The sequence below is a fragment of the Prunus persica genome, chromosome G7, assembly GCF_000346465.2.
Source record: "Prunus persica cultivar Lovell chromosome G7, Prunus_persica_NCBIv2, whole genome shotgun sequence".
Lineage (NCBI taxonomy): Eukaryota > Viridiplantae > Streptophyta > Magnoliopsida > Rosales > Rosaceae > Prunus > Prunus persica.
The window spans coordinates 1314907-1335174 of NC_034015.1; the positions used below are offsets into that span (position 1 = coordinate 1314907).

Here is a 20268-nt window from a genome sequence, read left to right on the forward strand (position 1 = left end):
TTCTTGTTCTAGATACAGACCCAGTAATTTTATCTTCTTTTTTGTTTGACTCTTCTGTTTAATCAATAAGATGGCTGATAGTCTTTCTTCTTCTGATGTTCTGTTTTTCTCTAAGAAAGTTTTAACCAGGTGGTTTCCGTTAACATGCTAATTCTTACCAATGCAATATCATATTTTCTATAAATAAATAAAAAAGGACAAACAGAATTAAGCGAGCAGAAGTGATGCATTGATTATCATTGTGTCAAATTATGTTAACCTTTCTATTGATTTGAAGCGTAAATTAATAATTTTATTTCTCAATTAAAAAGTAAAATCAAAAGTGAAAAATGAATTAAGTACGGTAATGATCCTTGAACTTGAATCTGAGTTTGACTTTTTCTTTTGGGCCTCCAATTCAATTATTGAGGTGTCAGTGAAATTTTACGGTGCCTCAGAGGTGCAGTGGAGGGGAGATATGTAGAGCAGTGGATGATCATGTAGATGCGGTGTAGATGTGCGGGGTAGCATGGGCAAAATTTCCACTTCCTTGATTTTTCATTCTTAAATCTTGTTTTATACTTTTTTATTCTAATTTGTTATTAATGCAAGGTAGAATTACTAATTTACCCCTGTAATTGACAAAATGTTAAGGAATTTATAATCGGAAAGCGATACACACATAAAAGTACGAGGACTACAGTTAAATTCAAGAACTGTATTGTAGGATGAAAGTGAGGATCGGGTACAGATTCAGTGACCGTTGTCATAATTTACCCTTTCATCTTTATCAACTACTAGACATTTATCACCAAAAGAATTGAATTTCTAGGATTTATGTACAAACCACATCATTTGATCACTAGGGTGGTGGCCTCAACCCAGAAATTGGACAATGGGAGACAAAGGATGGCATAAATAGGTTATACACAAACAGAATTACAAACCTCCACAGGATCCACAATAGCAACACTCAGTGTCATCTCATTGCTCCGAGTAAATTGGCACCGTCAAGCTTTGCACCTTCCAAATGCTGTTCAAAACATAAAAAGAAGAGTCACATCCTCAATTTCTTGCCTTGAAAGATACAACTATCAACTATCAACTAAGCTATCAAGAAAAGATCTTGGCCTTCTCAACGCTACAATGGACCTTAAGATTACGCACATGTAAAAATATATCTACAATTTGAGAGTTGAGACGAACAAAAGGAAAGCTATAAGCCCAGGCATTCCTTGGTTTTGAAAACAATAACCAAAAGAAAAATCACAGAATGCTGATCAGCTTTCATTACCGTATCTCGAAGATTCACTTGTCGTAAATAAGCTCGTTGAAGGTTTGCATCCTTCAAATTGGTATTGCTCAACTTGGCACCCTATCACACAAAAAATTCAGCCAAACAAATCAATTATGAGAGCGGTAGGGAGCAGATTCTTTTAAGATTCATTTATGAAAACATAATGTGATATAAGATGAAACTACAGATTTTTTTTCTTCGATATTCATTTTAGGTATGGGGTATTTCTCCATAACAACCTCTTATACCAGCTTATATGATTGTCATATATATGAACATTCTTAATCACGGAATTAATGTTTCAAAAAATCATGCTGAGTTCTTTCTTTCAACATTAAATCAAATAACATAAAAGAAATGTGTGCCTCTCACATGCAATTATACACAAATATGATATATATATATATATATATATATAGGGAGGAAGAACAAGAACAAAAGTTGGCTCCGTAAACTAAAAGATAGGTGCCATAAACATATTTCAATATGTGAACTCAATTTATTTTATGTCAGCCACATGAATACATTTTTTCAATTGAGCCATTTCTTAAATATTTCATTTTAACTTGTCTTTGTTCGCCACTTGTACCCACCCCTGCCCCATGTACACTCCCTAATTAATTTAAATTGCACTTAATGATATATTACTCAGGAACCATTTATTAACGATAAGTCCATCTCACGGAAGCATCGAGGAATAAATCTGGCACAGCTTCTAAGCAAGAGACATGCAGCACCAAATTGTTAACTGACTCTTCCTACTCATGCAACATCAATAAAACAAAACTTGTTGCCTACAGCATGTAGGAAAAAATATATACAATATAGTACATACTAAACCCTAAACTATTTTCAGAATTCATTAAAAGAAAAATACTATTTTCAGAGAGATATCTGAACAAAGAAACCTACAACAAACAAAGAAAACCTAGAAAAACCAAAATTCAGAGACTCAGACGAAGAACAATTTGAAGCTCAAGGACTTTGGGTCAGCAGAGTAGTTTAGTTAGGGAGAGTCCATATTTCAATATTTCCAAAAGAAGCAACATCAATAAATTCGAAAAAAACAAAATCATAGAAATATATAAACATTATTAGAGCCAAATCAAAAGCTGAATAAACCAAAGAAGAGAGAGAGAAAAAAAATATTAGTAATTGAAGTATTAAAGTATTAAAATATTTGGCTGTAGATATGGGCTGCTTTCTAGAAGAAGTGGTGGGCTATTATTTAATTTTTCTAGATTGAGCTTACACAACTAAGCCTAATTTGTCTCTCTCCAAAGTCAACACTGGGCTAAGACAAGCATGGATCCGTCCTTGCTCAACAGGGTATCAAAGTAATTTAATAATCAAAATTAAATTCAATAGGGCCAGATGTCCTTTTTTGGGTTTGTTTATAGAAAATAAATGGTGTAGGGTTTATCTATATCACTAGTGCTAAGAATGGTATTCTTCTTGAATGTCCCTTCCCTAGTTTGGTTATATGTAGGGAATCAGAAGCAAAAGATTATTACAAAGTACAAAAAATGGGTCCCCAATCTACCCATTAATTGTTTGATAGAAAAATGCAGGTCCATAGATAAGGATCCTTCCATAAAGGTGAAACAAACAAGGGAATGGAAGAATCATTTTTACATTTCTATCCCCTTCCCTCTATTATCTCAGAGCAAACGAAGCTTTAGAAAAAGGCAAAAAATGTTTTGGTAGAAAATGAAAACTATTCTAATGGTACTCTTCTCCAAAAAAGGGAGAGCAAAGATATCTCCCCTTATGTTGCAATGTATTAGCAAGCCGATGGAGCTACGTGGTTCAGAAAACTTAGAATTATGACAATTCATAAGCTTCTTTAGAAGTCAAACAGGATAATTGAACTCTCAAAATCAATTTATAGGAACGCTTTTAATCTCTTAAGCATAAGAGACATATTTCAGACAACGTGTTTTTGTTTGGCACATAAACTCCACTTTACCTTCAAATTTGCTCCTTCCAGAATAGCTCCCTCTAAATTGGCATTTGTAAGATCAGCATTCTGAAAAAATAAGAGAAATAAGTAACATATTATTACCCTCCCTAAGTACCAAATCCTAAGGCATCTTGCACTCATCAACAAACAAACGATTGAATGATTAATTGTAGTGCGATCAGCATGAAAATCAGGAAATTCTCTTTTTATTATTATTATTTTAAACTGAAGTCACACCAAAGAAAACATTTGGCAACCTCCTAATACAACAATATTGAATTCATAACAATTAACAGAGAGAGCGAGAGAGACACAGCTTTTTTCTTTATGGCTATATTTTTGGTGGACATCTTTTACTTTCCTTCTTATTTCCTTCAGTTTCTAATAGCATCTTCCTAGTGGTCCTTGTGTTTTCATGCTCTGTTTTCATGCTCTCTGACTATGAGTCATTTAGAAGGAAACATCTTATCTCACATATGCAGTAGGTTCCCATGATGGACTGGCATTACTATATTGTACAGGATATCTTTATTGTGTAGCTCACTGGCAACGAACAGAAGGAATCACATACAAAAGCTCACAATAAGTAAGCCAATCAGCCGGTGAATACGAATTACAGAAAGGCTTTCTAGACAGATTTATCATTGTGCTCGTTGTAGTCTGAAATCAATTATCTATGAGTGCCAAAAGCAAAATCATGAGCCGAGATCATAAAAAGCATACTGCGAGTAGGAAGTGGAATTAATCCTCCCAAATAAAACCAACATGGAATCTGAAATTTATGCCGCAAAGGAGAGGATTGGGATGTCTTAAAGTGTTCCTATTTGAATTGAAATCTTTATTTTAAATTCTGAAGGTTATCACACCAGTAAATTCTAATGCTGATAGTTCTTCTCATTCAAATCTGCAAGAACTATGCCCGTTGTAAAATTCAAAACTTGGCAACAGCCGCTGGAATATTTCCTGACAGCAGCAGTTTCAAGATTGGCACTCATTATAAACTATCAAGCCTACTCTAAAGGCTTCTAAGGTTTTCCAGAATGGTAGACATATATGTCTAAGCTTAATACCATAAATTTTCAGATTTGTTGGAGTTGTGCTCTTTTTCAAGAATTTTTAAAAACATTCCTGTGTCGATTGATAATAAATCATATAATTTATATGAAATAGAAAAAAAGGGGCAAGAATTATAGTTGGATCCGAATCCTCTGCTTGTTTTTTATCTGCCATGATCTGCTTGACTTTTATTATACGCATGACACCTCGTTTAAAATATATCTAAAGGCTAAAAATTGACAACACATTATCTTTAAACACTAAAAACAACTTTAAACCTAGGAAGTAAAAATTCTCTTTAACCAAATCAGGATTTCTCCCTCGCTCTGCAGTAAGAACCAAACAAGATGATCAATATCAATCCTTAAATGGGGAAAAAAAGTGTTGGGTCCTTCAATTTCAAATATTTGTTCTTAACAAACACTTCAATTCCAGTACTTTATGCTGGAAAATTATTGTTGATTTCAATCATAAAATTTTAGTCGTGTATTTGGCCAAATAGGCATTTTCAAAATTCTGCATATTTTCTGCAGCCATGCCAGCACCGTCATGTTCTTTTTCTTCAATTTTTATCAATATGCTTTGAAATAATCTTTTCTTATGCGAGAAAAGAAAGCTATATGTTCAATGTGTTAGGAAGGTAATTTCAATTGTATGTCCTGAAACTTAGGAGGGTGACACATATTGTCCCAAACACATGAGCATCAAGATGAGGAAGAAAAACTTGATGTGAATACAGGGATGACAATATTTATTTTTTCAGTTATTGTTAAAGGTTTTTCTTTTCAATTCTATTCAAAATTATGTGGCAGTCTTTTTAGCCATCAGATATATTTTAAATGAGGTGTCATATTTAGAATAAAAGTCAAGCAGATCATGGCAGAGAAAAAGCAAGCAGAGGATCCAGATCCATTATAGTTAGCTTGTAAAAGAAAAATATAATGTCCTATTCACCACCCTCTAGGATGCAATTTCATTCATGTGCCAAAATTCTAAGCCTAAATTTCTATTTTGCTTTAATTCGTTAAAATCCACGACTTTATTTAGTGGTTTTTTTTTTTTTTTTTGGGTAACAAAATCTGTAAACAAGACAATCGAATGAAGTAGAAAAATAAGTTTTTGTAAGCTCAACCATTATAATTGACTCTTTAAGGATAAAAAGGAAAAAGAATCAAAGTAATACAGGCAACTGACAGAATATAAGACAAGCAGTTAATTTTGCCCTCATTAATGGAAGTAAATATGTTCAGCACCATAGTAAAGATTCAATGACGTTAGATGACTAGTTCATCTTTCTTGCATGAAGCTTCACAGACAAACAGTTACTATCTCATTAATGGATGTTCTGGAAAACCAAGAAGAAAGATTCAATGATGTTAGATGACTAGTTCATCTTTATTGCATGAAGCTTCACAGACAAACAGTTACTATCTTATTAATGGATGTTCTGGAAAACCAAGAAGGACAAATTACTTGAAAAATAAGTGAGCTACATATTTAAATTGACAAAGGCAGAACCTGTAGGTGTGCAGAACGCAGGTCTGCCTGGCAGAAGCTAGAATTAATCAAGCATGCATCTGCAAAAGGGTAAATCATGATTAAAAGGAAAATAATGAGAGGCGCATAAACTGACTAGAAGTTAAAAAAATTAAAGAAAAAATTAAGTTCATGTTAACAGAACACATGCCAAGGAATTTAAGGCAACATTAGGATGGAGCTAACAAATAGAATATTACTAAAATTGTATCAGAATGGAAACAAGTTTGCCTTGTAGATTTGCACTCTGAAGATTAGCTCCAGCCAACAAAGCTCCACGGAGATTTGCCCCAGTAAATTCACATCTTCCCTAGGTAAAAGATAATTGCATTAATCAGGCAGCCCATTAACATATTGTACATATTATATAATCAATATCACTGCTGTGGAATTTCAATGTCATACTCCCGCAAAGTTGCATTGTGAAAATTGGCACCCTCAGCATCCACATCCTGTGACATAAAATGAAAGCTTCAACAGTCATGCTGAGGTCATAAAAAGAAAGGATAACCCTATATACCAAATAAAATAAACAGTAGAAAATCTTTAACTTTAATACAAGTGTACAATTAAAACTTTGGATCGTGGATGCTAAACCAGGTCGATGTTCTTTTACAGAAAATAGAGTGGGTATTTCTAACAAGATAAAGCATGTATAAACAACAGTAGTTGTTCTCAACAGACCAGATGTACCATCTATCACTTAAACTTACCTTGAACTTAGCACAATGAAGGTTTGCACGTGAGAAAAAGACATTTCTCAGACATGCATAGCTGAAGTCGACAAATGATAGGTCCTGCAATTCCATTGATAAAATAAGACCACAACATCAAAGACACAGTATCAAACAGAGTTTTTCTTGCATTTTTACCATCCAAAAGAAGTTCTTAATTAAACAAAAGAATCAATTTCGAAAGTAGCACTCATATGCCTCAATTTGGTAACACAATTGGCTAAGTTTAAACTGGCTTTTCCAGAGCAGCTTCAAATAAACTGTAGAAAAGCTGCAGTAAAGTACTTGAATTCCTTCAGGTCCTGTGTGCTGTGCAGAACATTTGGTTAATACCAATTGTCATCATGACCCAAATAGATACTACTAGTGGTCTGCTTGATATGCTTATTCACTAGCAAGTGCTTTAAAGCATGAAACTTTAGTTGGTTTTAATTTAAATTCATAGAAGGGTTAAACAATCTAGCAATGAATGTAAGTGGTTTCAACATGCTTAAAGGAAAATTTGTTCATTCTTAACATATATTCAAAATGTAATAAATTTTGGTTATAAAAAGAATGGTACACTACGCTTGAAAGAGGGCATTGCAGAGAAAATGCAGATGCATGGATCTCTTTAGGGTGCCTAAACGGAAACTAGCTTATTGTAGTTTGCAGTTAAAATGTGTTTTTCCAAATTTCTAGAAAACAAATCCTACAAGGCACAAATCTACTGCTAGAACTGTTTCAGAACTGAGAACCTGAGAAATTACCAATTTCGAAAGGTCAAGGCCAGAAAGATTGACACCTCGAAACCTGACTCTATCAGACTGTATACACTTGATGATATCAGTACGTGTTAATTCTGTATCTAACTCTTCATCCTCCTTCTTCTTATTTAGGATAGCATGTATTCCATCTATCAGCCCCTGAAACATTTTCATAAGTTCATAGCATTGTTGATACAAGATTACTGATCAAACAGAAAGAGGCAGCACCCATTTCTAAATATGGCAGGATTAGTTGTGATAGGAGAAAGAAATGGCAAACATGTTTGATGTGTAAATTTATCAGTAGATTGATGCATGAATCTCAGCATAGGTATAAACTCCACTACTTCAACGTAGTTAGAGATGAAGAGAAAAATACATAAAATGGTTTGGAGTTGTATAGTTGCAATATATATATGGATTTGTTTTATTGCCGACAGTCTGGAATAATAAGCATTTTATGTTAATAGACTGTGAATCTGAACCAGTAACCACGTTGATCATTGTTTGAATGTGTAGTCCAGATTCACAGTTTGGCAATTACGATGCTTATGTTGCCAGACTGTATATCGCATGAGAACATTACCTTATATATCATATACACTTACATAACAAAATGTAGTTAGAAAAATGACTCCTTATAAGAAACCAAGATTAATTACATCACTTGTGTATTTGAGTTCACTTGGATAGTAAATAAGGCCAACTGACCAGTATAAAAAGACAAGTTGGCAACCACGACAATTGCTCCTATGGGCCACACATGACTAGAAACAAGTAGGAAATAGCACTACAGGCATTGAATAAGTCCCTCTAAAGAGATCCATGCATATGATTTTCCTCCGTAGTGCTCTCTCACAAGCCTAGCGTACCATATTACCGAAATTATGACATTTTCAATCTATATTGAATCAAAACTTTCTTTAGCAAACTGAAATCACTTACATTTGTAACAGTGACCATTCAAGTTTATTTGAACCTCCTATCAGTTCAAATGCAAAGGAACTAAAAATTAATGATTTGAATAAACAAGTATACAACATGAATTAAAGAGCAATCCTCATGAACTCCAAATATATTGCCAACTCTTCTAAACAAGAATAAATGAATATTAAAACCACACTTACAAGAAGTTGATAGTATTCAGCCTCCCTAAGAACTTCTGTATATTTCGAATCTTTTAATGTGGGAACAACACCATCCCTCAACCAATTAAGGATGTGACGGAAATGTTTGCCATCCCTATCAAGAAATACATATCCCTGCAAGAATAAGAAAGGATATAAAATATTTGAGAAGTTTTAATAAAAGGGTTCCCAAATGAAGGAATTAACAATCTTCTAATAAACGGCATGAGGAAGAAAAACTTGCTTGACATATTAATAGCTACTTGGTTTAATTTGATGCAGAAGTTTACCATTTCATTAAACAATAGGATAGTGTTTAATCTAAATAGACTGATTTAAAAATCAATCTACGCTGAAATTGATCCACATCTTTTAGTCAGGCGACAATTGTTTAATAGAATTTCTCCGAGCTTCATTCCTCCACATCTAACATATGCTTGGGTTGTTGTCGGGCAATGGTGATTATGGAAAGTTGTTTGTGACAATGCCAAACTTAACATTCGATGAAGATGCAAGACAGAAATTGCTCCAACCAAGCAGAAGCAAATACCTTTTCAGGGTCCTGACACAGAGTATGGCGACCACTGAACATAGCAGCCAGCATGGAATCCGGCTCACGCTGAGTCAAAGTATCAATAGTAGTGCAAAACTTCGTTCCTCCTGTTGACAAACAATAAAAGCATACCAAATTATGTACCCAATTCTCAAGTTCTATAGTATAGGTACACTAAAAAAAAGTTTATTTCCCATAATTAATCTACATCATCAACTATTTACAACTTCAATTTGTTATACATACACATATGCATAGCTCTTCCATTCAAAGGTTGCACTAATTGCCTTACATGGCCGAACTTTTTCCCAATCTCATCCCGTAGAATCAAAATATTCAATTCATTTTCCTTATTTTGCTTGGTTTTCCCAGTCACCAAAACAACAAAAACATGTTCTTTTCAGAGACTAGGGAGCAAATTAAAATTTAGGGTTACACTTCCATTTCAGAGCAATCGAATCGATTTAAAGACATTTTTGATACTACAAGAAACAGCAAATTCACATTAAGATGGATTACAACAGAGAGAGGGAGCTGACCGATGTTGAGGCGAATCAGAGAGGAGGAATCAGAGTCATTCGTCATTGATTTGAGGGCTTCGATGAGGAAATGAGTTGAAAATGGCCGTCCTTGTAATTCAAAGCTCTCAACTTGTGTTTATTTGTTTGGTTTCCAAATTATGGCTTTACTTCAGGTTTAACGTTGAAATTTGCAGCCTATTTGGAATTCAAGTTGGCTGTGCTTAGAGCAAGTCCAGCAGCAAGGCTGGACTCGGGCTGGGGGGGTTTGGGAAAAAAATGGGTTTCCAGCAGTAGAAGGCAGCCCGGGCAAGAGGTGGGGGCCACGAGACTGGGCTGGCCCGAGGTGGAGTTCGGCCCGAGCAAGCGCCCGAGGGCGGTGACGTCATGGGTGACGCAAATCCTCTTATATTTTCTTCTCCTTATACTATTATTCACTTTCTCCTTAATATTTATTCACTTTCTACTCAATATTTTTTCACTTTCAAGTTGTATTTTTCTTTATCATATTATGGGTTCTTCTACTGAAAATGGAGGGGCATGGAGCATGATGGAAGATGTTAGCTTGTGTGAGGCTTGGGTCCAAGTTAGTCATTGTCCCGTAACGGGCAATGAGATTAAATTTTCTCATATGTGGACAAAAATTCATCAAGCATTTTATGAAAGGGCAATTGGTTCGACACGTACAGAAATGACATTATCCAGTAGGTGGAAAATTCTTAATAAAGAGTTGGCGAAATGGAGAAATGCCTTAGCAAAAGCGATGAACAACCATCGAAACGGAGAAAACCTTTGCAGTGAGGTAAATTATTTGTCATTTTCGTTCTATTAATTTCTATGTCATATTAATTTTTATTTAAATGTTTCTTGCAATTTATATATTTTGTTAATATGTCTCTATTTTTTTTTATACATGTTGCATTTTTTAAAAATTTATTGAATTTGCATGAGATTTTTTTACATGTTGCATTGCCAATATTTTTTAAAGTTTCTTGCATTACCATTTAATTTTTTTTATAGATTATGCAAGCACAAATGTGGTTTGGTGTTACTGGGCAAGGGAAAAAAAGTTTCAACCATACCCATTGTTGGGAGGTGGTGAAGACTTGTAAGAGATTCCAAATTATTCCAACGGGTCCGACGGTAGTCTTGAACGAGACTCCACTTCATGAGACGCCGGTATCGGCTTCACCTATGGATTCCCCGATGAGTCAAGACTCACCCATTGAAAAGGAGCCAAGGCCTATTGGGAGGAAGGCGGCGAAGGCGAAGAGAGGGAGTAATTCTAGCAAGAATGCATCTAAATTTTTGGAGGAACTTTCAAAGCACTAAGCCATGAGAATTGAAATGGACTTGAAACAACAAGAGCACGATATGGCTATTCAACTAGAATATGCAAAAGAAAGGGAGTATGTACGCAAAGAAAGGGAGTATATACGCGAACAAAACATTGAAAAAAAAGATCGGGAAACCATGGCCATAAATACAAGCCATATGTCCCCTGAAACAAAACAATTTTGGAAGTTAGAACGAAGGGATGTTATGAGACGAAGACTTTTTCGTGACGATGGACCTAGCAATACGGATTGGTTAAATGATGAAAATCATTAAAATAGTTTGCTTGCCTTTCATGTCTTAGTTTACTTGCCTTTGATTTCATTGTATTTTTTGTTTTGTTTAATTCATGTATTTTATTTTATTAGTTGTATTGCTTTTCTTTTAGTGAATAAAGAAAATATTCAACAAAAATCCTTTTTATTCAAAACATTCTATACATAAAAAACAAACCACAACTAAAGCATAAAAAATAAACAAACCACAACCAAAGCATAAAAAATAAACAACCCACAACCAAAGCATAAAAAATAAACAACCCACAACTAAAAATAAATAAAGCATAAAAAAAAAAACAAAGCATAACTAAAAATACAACATAAACATAATAAATTAAAAAAACATCTTCACTTCACTTCATTCACCTTCATTGCCTTTCACCGCCCATAAATGCTCCATCAAGTCAACTTGACGGCGTTCATGAATATACGACGATTGCATCTCCGTGTAGCGATCAATCATACGGGGCATGAAACTACCGTCTCTAACCAACGGTTCATGCTGCACTGGTTCTCCATTTGGACCCACTGGTGTTTCATAAATTCGTGTTAGGGCTGTGTCCATGGGATTTGGTTCATACACTTCATCAGCATCGTAATCATATTCATCTTCTACAATCATGTTATGGAGGATGATACAAGTCATCATTATACTCCTAAGCACCTCCTCGTCAAATAGACGTGCTGCGCCCTTGATAATAGCCCACCGGGCTTGAAAGATACCGAAGCACCTCTCAACATCTTTTCTATACCCCTCTTAATAGCGAGCAAAAAATTTTTGCTTATGGGATCGGGGATGTGGAATTGTTTTCACAAATGTTGTCCACCTCGGGTAGATGCCATCAGCTAGATAATACCCGTTCTGGTAGATGGTACTGTTGATTTCATATGTGATATTTGGGGCTTCACCTCTCAAAACATCATTGAACACCGGGGATTGACCTAGGACATTCAAATCGTTTTGAGATCCGGCAACTCCGAAGAAGGAGTGCCAAACCCATGTATCAAAACCAGCAACTGCTTCCAGGATGATACTTTTTTGCCATTTTCTATTTCCGTAATCCCCTTGCCAAGTAGTTGGACAATTTTTCCACTGTCAGTGCATGCAGTCAATGCTACCAATCATGCCAGGAAATCCTCGAGACTCAGCTTTTTGGAGAAGCCGTTGCAGGTCCATGGGCGTAGGTCTGCGTAGGTAGTCTCTGGTGTACAGAGTTTCCACTGCATCACAAAATCGCACCAAGCTCTCCAAAACAGTGGACTTCCCCATCCGGGCAATCTCATCCACCTGATCAGCAGATGACCCATACGCCAACATTCGTATCACAGCTGTGAACTTTTGCTCTGGAAGAAGTCCCAAATTTCCAGCACAATTTCTCTTTTGAACAAAATATTCATCATAATTGCAAATATCATGCATGACTTTATTGAACAAATGGGGTTGCATTCTATATCTCCCTCGAAAATAAACATCAGAGTACAGAGATTGTGGGATAAAATAATCTTCCATAAGATTCTTACCCCGAGAATGTCTATGTCTATCCACATTCGGGCCACGGCCTTCTCGTGAACCACGACGACTCTGGTTTTCTTCCTCCAGCAAAGTAACTGCTGCCAAGTTGCTCATCTAGTTCTCTCTGCGCCCTTTTGCTTGCAGCTCGTCTACGCATTCTTTCTCTAGTTTCTCGCTCTTGCCTCTCCAAAACCTCTTGCATGTCTGCCATTGAGAATAGAGAATGAAATCTAAAATATGAGAAATGGAAATGTAGAGAAGAACTGGTGTGAAAGGTATGAGCTGAACCTCTGGTTTTATAGAAAAATTTAGACAGATAGATATGACACGCGGCGCAATCTTAGAGGGTGAAAATCTTATCTGAAATTTTAAATTCAAATGAAATTTGAAATTTGAAATTTATCTGAAATTTGAATTTTGAAATGTATCTGAAATTTGACATTTTGAATTTATCTGAAATTTGAATTTTGAAATTTATCTGAAATTTGAAACCAAAAATCTTATCCAATATGAATAGTATTGACATGTAGGAATCCAAAAATCTTATCCGAAAATATTATCCAAATTAATTGTTTAAGTAAACAAAGTTGTGAAAAAAAAAAACAAAAAAAATGAATAGTATTTGCCATGGCAAGCCTAAATTGCTGGAAACACACTTTGCTGAGGGGGCCTAGGGCAGCCACTATTCACGTGAATAGTAGCTGCCCTAGGGCTCCCCTTGCCATGGCAAGGAGCTAACTGGTGGAAATGCTCTTAGAGTAACGAAGAGAGAATAAACAACAAAGAAAGTAACTATTATTATTTTTAATTTCTACTGTTTTTAAAATTTAATATTAAATCTAAGATTGGAATACAAGGTTGAAGGAAAAAAAAAGAAAAAGAAAATTGTTACTCCCATATAATAGTTTAGTAATAAGGACAGAAATCCTCAATAGTTTATATTTTATAGTATAAATACTATATTCATGAACATCAACTTAAATTATTTTTCTTTGGGCTGCTTAGATCTAAGTTCAAAACAATTAGTTGTCATTATGTTTAGTCTACGCGTTTTTAGTTTTGGATGTAAGTCCTTTGACATTTATGAATTTTTTTGTTGTATCGATTTTATCCTTTGAGGTAAATAAGGAAAACACATTGAAAATTTAAATTTTGAATTATTTCCTTTATAATATTTACCTAATATAAGAATAAAATACAATTTAATCAATGAAAAGTAAAGACACATTTTTTGTTATTATTAGTAACGAAAAAAACTTAGTAATAAATCGTGTTACCTATAAGTTAGGAATATAAATTAGAAGACTACCTATAAGTTAAGAACATAAATTAGAATATTACTTATAAGTCAGATACAAAAATAGACAAATAAAATTGTATGTTACTATACAAAAAATGTACATAAAATACTATTACACATTGTCGTAAATATGAAAAAACACACATATATATACCTATGCAATATGCAATATGACAATATACCTACATCATAGAATAATATATCTACAATAGTACATAATATACCTCTACTATAGAATGAAAAAGAATAAAAATTGCTACATAAACTCATATGCATAAACTAAAACACCTACTATATACCAAGTTGAGAGCATAGAAAAACATACATATGTTACTTTACCTACGCAATAGGATGGATATGGATATGGATATTCATATCCATTCCTGTATTCGATTTCATTGGAAGAAAGAAGATCGAGCTTGGAGTGCCCATTTATCAAGACCTAGAGATGTGTGTGATCATTATGGCTTCTCTGGAGTGAATGGAAATTGTATTGCTAAGAATTCAGTCTGTCAATGTCTAAAAGGATTTAAGCCGGGGGTGTATTCAATTAGGATTTTAAAAGACTATTTTGGGATAAATAAGTCTTGTGGATTTTAAAAGACTATTTAGGAATATAATGACTTATACGATTTTTTTTTAAAGATTTTTTATGTTTGGATTTTAAAAGATTTATATCATAAGAATTTATAAAATTTGAAAGGACCACATGAATTTTTTACTTTTATGATGCTAACCAACCAACTTATTAGATGATGAGCAATGGTAATAGTATAATAGTTCAACCAAATTATTCAATAACAAAGAAATGATAATTTTAATAAAGAAAAGTAAAACCCAATACAATTTTCCCAATCTTTTAATAGCCAATTTGATGTAGCTTCATGTCCTCCTAAATAGCATTTCTCCATATATCTAAAGCTATGTTAGCCCTCCACGCATTAGCATCTTCTTGTTGCTGCTCTTGGGTTTGAACAATAGGTTCAAAATTATCTTCTTCATTAACTGGTAGTACTGGAGATGAAGATTCACCTATTGTTTCAATTGGAAATTCATCAGAACGACACTCTTTGCGAAGAAAGTTATGTAGTGCTACACATACTAACACAAGCTCTGCTTGTGTCTTAAATAGAAATGGAGGCGTTGACTTAAAAATTGTAAACCGCGATTTAAAAATGCCAAATATCCTCTCGACCACATTCCTCAAGGATGCATGGCGAAGATTGAATAATTCATTTCCATTTTGAGGGTCATTACCATGACCTGTAAAATCTTGGAGATGATATCGCACACCTCGAAATGGAGCTAAAAATTGGCGTCGATTAGGAAATCCACAATCCACTAGGAAATGTTTACCTAATTATCTATACAATACATATAAAATTAGTATGAAAAGTTATAAATAAATAAAACATATTTATCATTTAAAAAATAAGTACTTACCTTGGGCCACTTTAAGTCCATTCCTCCTTGATAAAGCATCATTTAGTAGCTTGGAATCATTAGCTGAACCCTCCCACTCGCTAAGAACATACATGAATTCCAAATCAAAAGTTACAAGCTGCTAATACATTTTGTGATATCTTTCCATGACGATTACGGTAACTGCTTGCATCCCGTCCCCTCACCATTGCTGGTATATGTGTACCATCAATAGCTCCAAGCAATCCTAAAATTATTCATATATAACAATAACCATATTATGAAAAGTACATATTATAATAATGACAATTATAATTAGATAATTATCACATACCTTGAAATAAGGGTAAAACCTTGTGCTTTCCCTTATTTTAGCGGGCACAGTCGGTCCTGGTTTAGCCATCAAATCAGATGCTATTGAATTCAAGGCCTTCAAAATCTTGTGAAAATTTTTACTTGCGGCAAATTTTGGCCGACGATTTGTAGGAACAATACAAGCATTTCTTCAACACAAATAATTCTTGTATCCTCCAAAAGTGTTTTTCCTCTAAGAATTGTGCATAATTTCCGGAATACATCTGGATACATTCTATATACTTGTTGGAAGATTGCAGGATCATTGTTCAATGCTTGATGAATATAGTCATATCCAATGCTAGTAATTCGCCGTCTGGTTAATGTACGTTCAATATGTTCACCACGCATCATAATCAGAAACTGATTTAGCACATGCATTAATGCATAAATTGCCATAACAGATATGTACATGGCTTCATAAAATTCTTCATCTATTTCTTCATCATTCATATCTTCGTCATCCATTTCGTCTTCACCTATTTCTTCATCATCAATTTCTTCTTCCTCCATGTCATTACCTTCATACATGCTCGGTTGTGACATTATACGTATATATAAAAATATACGAGACTGCAAAACAATAAAAAGAAGAAAATAAAAGCTGTAAAAAAAAAACCTAAAAGCTGTCCATGTTTACTAAAAGCTGTCTTTCTCTTTATATATGTGAAAAAAACTATAATATATAAGTGAAAAAAACTAAAAGCTGTCTTTCTCTTTACCAAAAAAATTATAATATGTATGAAGAATAATCACAAGAAACCGTCCATATGGGCTAAGAAAATCAATCTGGAAGGATAAGAATTGAGCAAGAGAATCCCATATGAAGAATTATCACAAGAAACAAATTATCAAGACCAAGAACATTAGGCAAATAAAAGGGACTGATTCAAATAAACGCTGACCATTAAATCATTAAAGACATATCCATAGTACAACCAAAATAGTTTAATCAAATTACAATAACAATAGTTCAACCAAATTATAAACCAAACACTTCAATCAAAGTACAACCAAAAAAGCACCAAAAAAAAAAGTTCAACAAAACCCAAGATGATCAAAATATTAATCATCCTAACTTGAAGTTTATCCAAGATGAGTGCTCTTCCAATGACATCTTCAAGAACAAGTCCTTTTTTGCTTTAGTATTAAGCAAATCACCTGCCATGTAATGAGTATTGTCATCCAAATTTGGAATCTCTTTTATAGCATCCCAAATATTACTTTTTCTCTCTCTTTCTCTTTTCTCTATTTCATTGAGCTCTCTATCTCTCTCTCTTTTCTCCATTAGGTTAGATATTTTTTCAAAATTGGTAGAAGTAGTCTCAATGCCAATAGAAAGATTTTCTAGAACTTTGGCTTGATTGTTGGTCCCAACTGATCTAGAACTCCCTTCATACTCGGATCTATTTCGCTTATTGCGGCTTGATTTTTTAGTGGGAACCTCCGAACCTAAAGGGGAATGAGATGGTGGACTGCATTGGCGGGGTAATGGAGGCTGGTAGGATGGTTCATAGTGATTTGGTGCTATGAACGCATCATTGTTAGGATCATATGAAAAGTCTTCCATCCCAAAATCTCTATTTTCTTCACCATAAGTTGTTGCATCGGTATCATCAGCGCCTAATGCAGTGGAACCATTCCCAGTAGCAGTTCCACTCCCAACGACAATCTTCAAATCCTCATAATCAACTACACTTTTTTCTTTAAGTTTACTGTGACTTGGGTGGGACTAGCAAAGAACAAATTATTCATTGTTAATATATTGCAAATAACATAATGTACTAAACTAGTAAGCTATTAATATATTTAAAAGATTATCAACTAAGCTCGCCTTCAAGTAATCTTTCCATACTTCCTCACTAGTAGTGAACGTCTTTGCAATTGGGTCCTACCCAAAGCCAGAGTTGTTACGCATAAGCGTCGACATCTTGTTATATTGCTTCTTAAACCACTTCATTCGACTCAAATAATGATTATAAGTTTTAGGGAACCTAATTTTCGCATTAAGACGAGGAAGTATCACTCTTTCTACATTTTGCTTGCTAAGTGATCCATTAGCATCACGCAATCCACTATTGATAGCATCCACCAAGAGATGCAACAACTCATTGGTATCGTCCATGGTCCAAGATTCATAGTTCTCTTTCTCTTTGCCCTTTCCTTTGTTATTTTCTTGTTGTGAATCCCCCATTAAATTACTACTACAGCATATGTAAGAAATTTATTAGTTATTTCACAAGAATACATATCATTCCAAACAAGAAAACAAAAGAAAAGAATTTCACTCATGTTTCCTATTTTCTATTTCCTTTCTAACTTTGATAAACATTAATGGCAAATCAGTTGATAAATAATAATTGTCCATGTGTATGTGTGTCGGGTGTTATATCCATAAACGAAAACTGTTGTTATCAATTTTTTGAACTGTTGTTATATTCCTAAACGAAAAAAATTGCTTCCAGGTACAACAATAATAAGCATATTGATTTCAACTAACTGTTTATTTTATTTCATTCTTGAGTGCTATTTTATTATTAAAGTCATTGAAGAAATACAAACTATTATATATATTAGTTGGATACCAAGAATGAAAGGGAGTTCTGGAAGGTGTGTGTCCACACATGTATCAAACCTAATATATAAAGTCAGCCATGGCAAGATGTCAGCATGGTTAATGGAAGTAGAAGTCCCTTTATGTATTAGTTGCAGCCATGGCAAGACGTCAGTATGGTTAATGGAAGTAGAAGTCTATAAAGTCAATCTCTTGGTCCTCGATAAAGTTATAGAAAACGAATACAAAAATTTACCAGCAAAGAAAAAAACAAAGACAAAAACAAGACGCCACATATAAACAAATTTTCTGTTTTGTACATAAAAATAAAAAGATGCCAATTGTTACAGACAATAAACGCAAGAAGACATAGCACAAACCATATACAAGCATGGCATATATTTGACACATACAATAAACGCAAGAAGACATAGCACGAGAAGGAAGCAATACCTTATTCACGAAGAACTGTTCATCTTCTCTCGCAGAGAAAAAAAAATCTCACGTGAAAAGTCTGATGGGTTATGGTGAGATTTTTTTTAGGGTTTGGTATTTATATCTCCCACTTAAAAGTCACACAAATTCCTTCTTTAAAAAAAAATCCTTCGAAATTAGCAAGTTTTTGAATATCAAAAGACTTTTTGTTACTTGTTTAAAGTCTTGATTGAATACCACTAGATTTGGACACCCTCTTTAAAAAATCCTAATAGTCCTTATTGAATACCACAAGACTTGTTTAGATTATTGAAAAGTCTTAATTGAATACCACAAGACTTATTTATCCCAAAATAGTCTTTTAAAATCCTAATTGAATACACCCCCAGTCTCAAGAAAAATGGAATTTGGTGGACTCGTCTCTATAATGTGTGCGCAATAAACCCTTAAGCTGTCAGAAAACAAATTAAGATGGATTTCTCAAGTTCGTTGGCTTGAAATTGTCAGATACTATGCATTCTTGGGTGAACAAAAGTATGAATCTCAAGGAATGCAGAGCCGAATGCTTGAACAACTATTAAAATAATAAATTATGTGATTTATTAACCTATGTATATCCCTATACTAAAATCATAATAAAATCTTGTAATTATTGTACAAGATTTATACTCTAGAGGCATAATAGGAACAACCAGAAAATTTAAAAATAATAATAATAATAGATCTATATAATAAAATATTAGCTTATTTACACCAATGCCTCTTGAAACTACGGTCAAATCTCACTTTGCCCCCCAAACTTAAAGTGGCCCACTTACCCCGCTTCACTGTGGTTTGGTGACCCACTTTGCCCTCTGCCGTCAACTTCATCCAAAACTCTGTTAAAACTGATGACGTGGCATGGGCTTATTGGTAATTTCATAAACATGGATCATTACACCAATTGAGTGGGTGATGTGGCAAGTGGAGGCCACCTCCACATAGATTAAAAAATAATTAAATATTTTAATAACTAAAAATTAAAAATTAACTTAAAAGAACAACTCAAAAACCTTCTTCCAATCCTCTCATCTATGCACCCCAAACCCAACCCACACCCATCTACAGCCACCATCACTCCACCATCTCTTTTCACAAACCCAACCTAACCCACCACCATACTATCCTTTTCCGCAAACCCAACCCCACCCAGCACCTTCAACCACTCAGCACGACAATGGATTGAGCTTGCCCCCAAAAACCCCCAAATCAAAATTTTCCAAAATGAAGAAGTCGATAGCGTCGGGGTGGGGTCAAGATCTGATTTTCTGGGGTTGACCCGAGCAGATCTTGGGATGGGGCACGATTGTTTTGGAGTCAAAGTTGTATGAGCCAATTTTGGGTTTTTAAATTGTATGCACTTGTAGACTGCCATTGTTGTGTTGGTCTCTTATGTTCTCTTTGGTGCCGCAGTCATCTCATTTTTGTCCTTTTTTTTTGTTCATTCTGCTATGGTGTTTGTGTTCTTCAACAAATGAGAAAGTGAGAGAAAGAATGTAGAGAGAGAGATAGAGATGGGAGAGAGTTGG

At 34.3% G+C, this 20268-nt stretch overlaps 1 protein-coding gene and 2 pseudogenes across 2 annotated transcripts; all 3 read right to left on the reverse strand.

Annotated features, from left to right (window-relative positions):
• LOC18771201 (FH protein interacting protein FIP2) lies at window positions 622–9782 on the reverse strand. Of its 2 annotated transcripts, XM_020569179.1 has the most exons (11): window positions 9531–9781; window positions 8989–9098; window positions 8439–8573; window positions 7315–7470; window positions 6545–6628; window positions 6237–6283; window positions 6063–6136; window positions 5814–5872; window positions 3246–3305; window positions 1274–1354; window positions 622–1012 (listed from the first exon to the last, which is right to left on the reverse strand). In XM_020569179.1, exons 1-11 carry the CDS (start codon window positions 9574–9576, stop codon window positions 959–961), a joined length of 906 nt encoding a protein of 301 aa, XP_020424768.1. In that variant the 5' UTR covers window positions 9577–9781; the 3' UTR covers window positions 622–958. The 2 variants fall into 2 exon arrangements, with proteins under 2 accessions (XP_020424768.1, XP_020424769.1); XM_020569180.1 differs by lacking the exon at window positions 7315–7470 and having other exon boundaries at window positions 9531–9782.
• Window positions 14795–16179, reverse strand: LOC18771525 (annotated as a pseudogene).
• LOC18770975 lies at window positions 16781–17905 on the reverse strand (annotated as a pseudogene).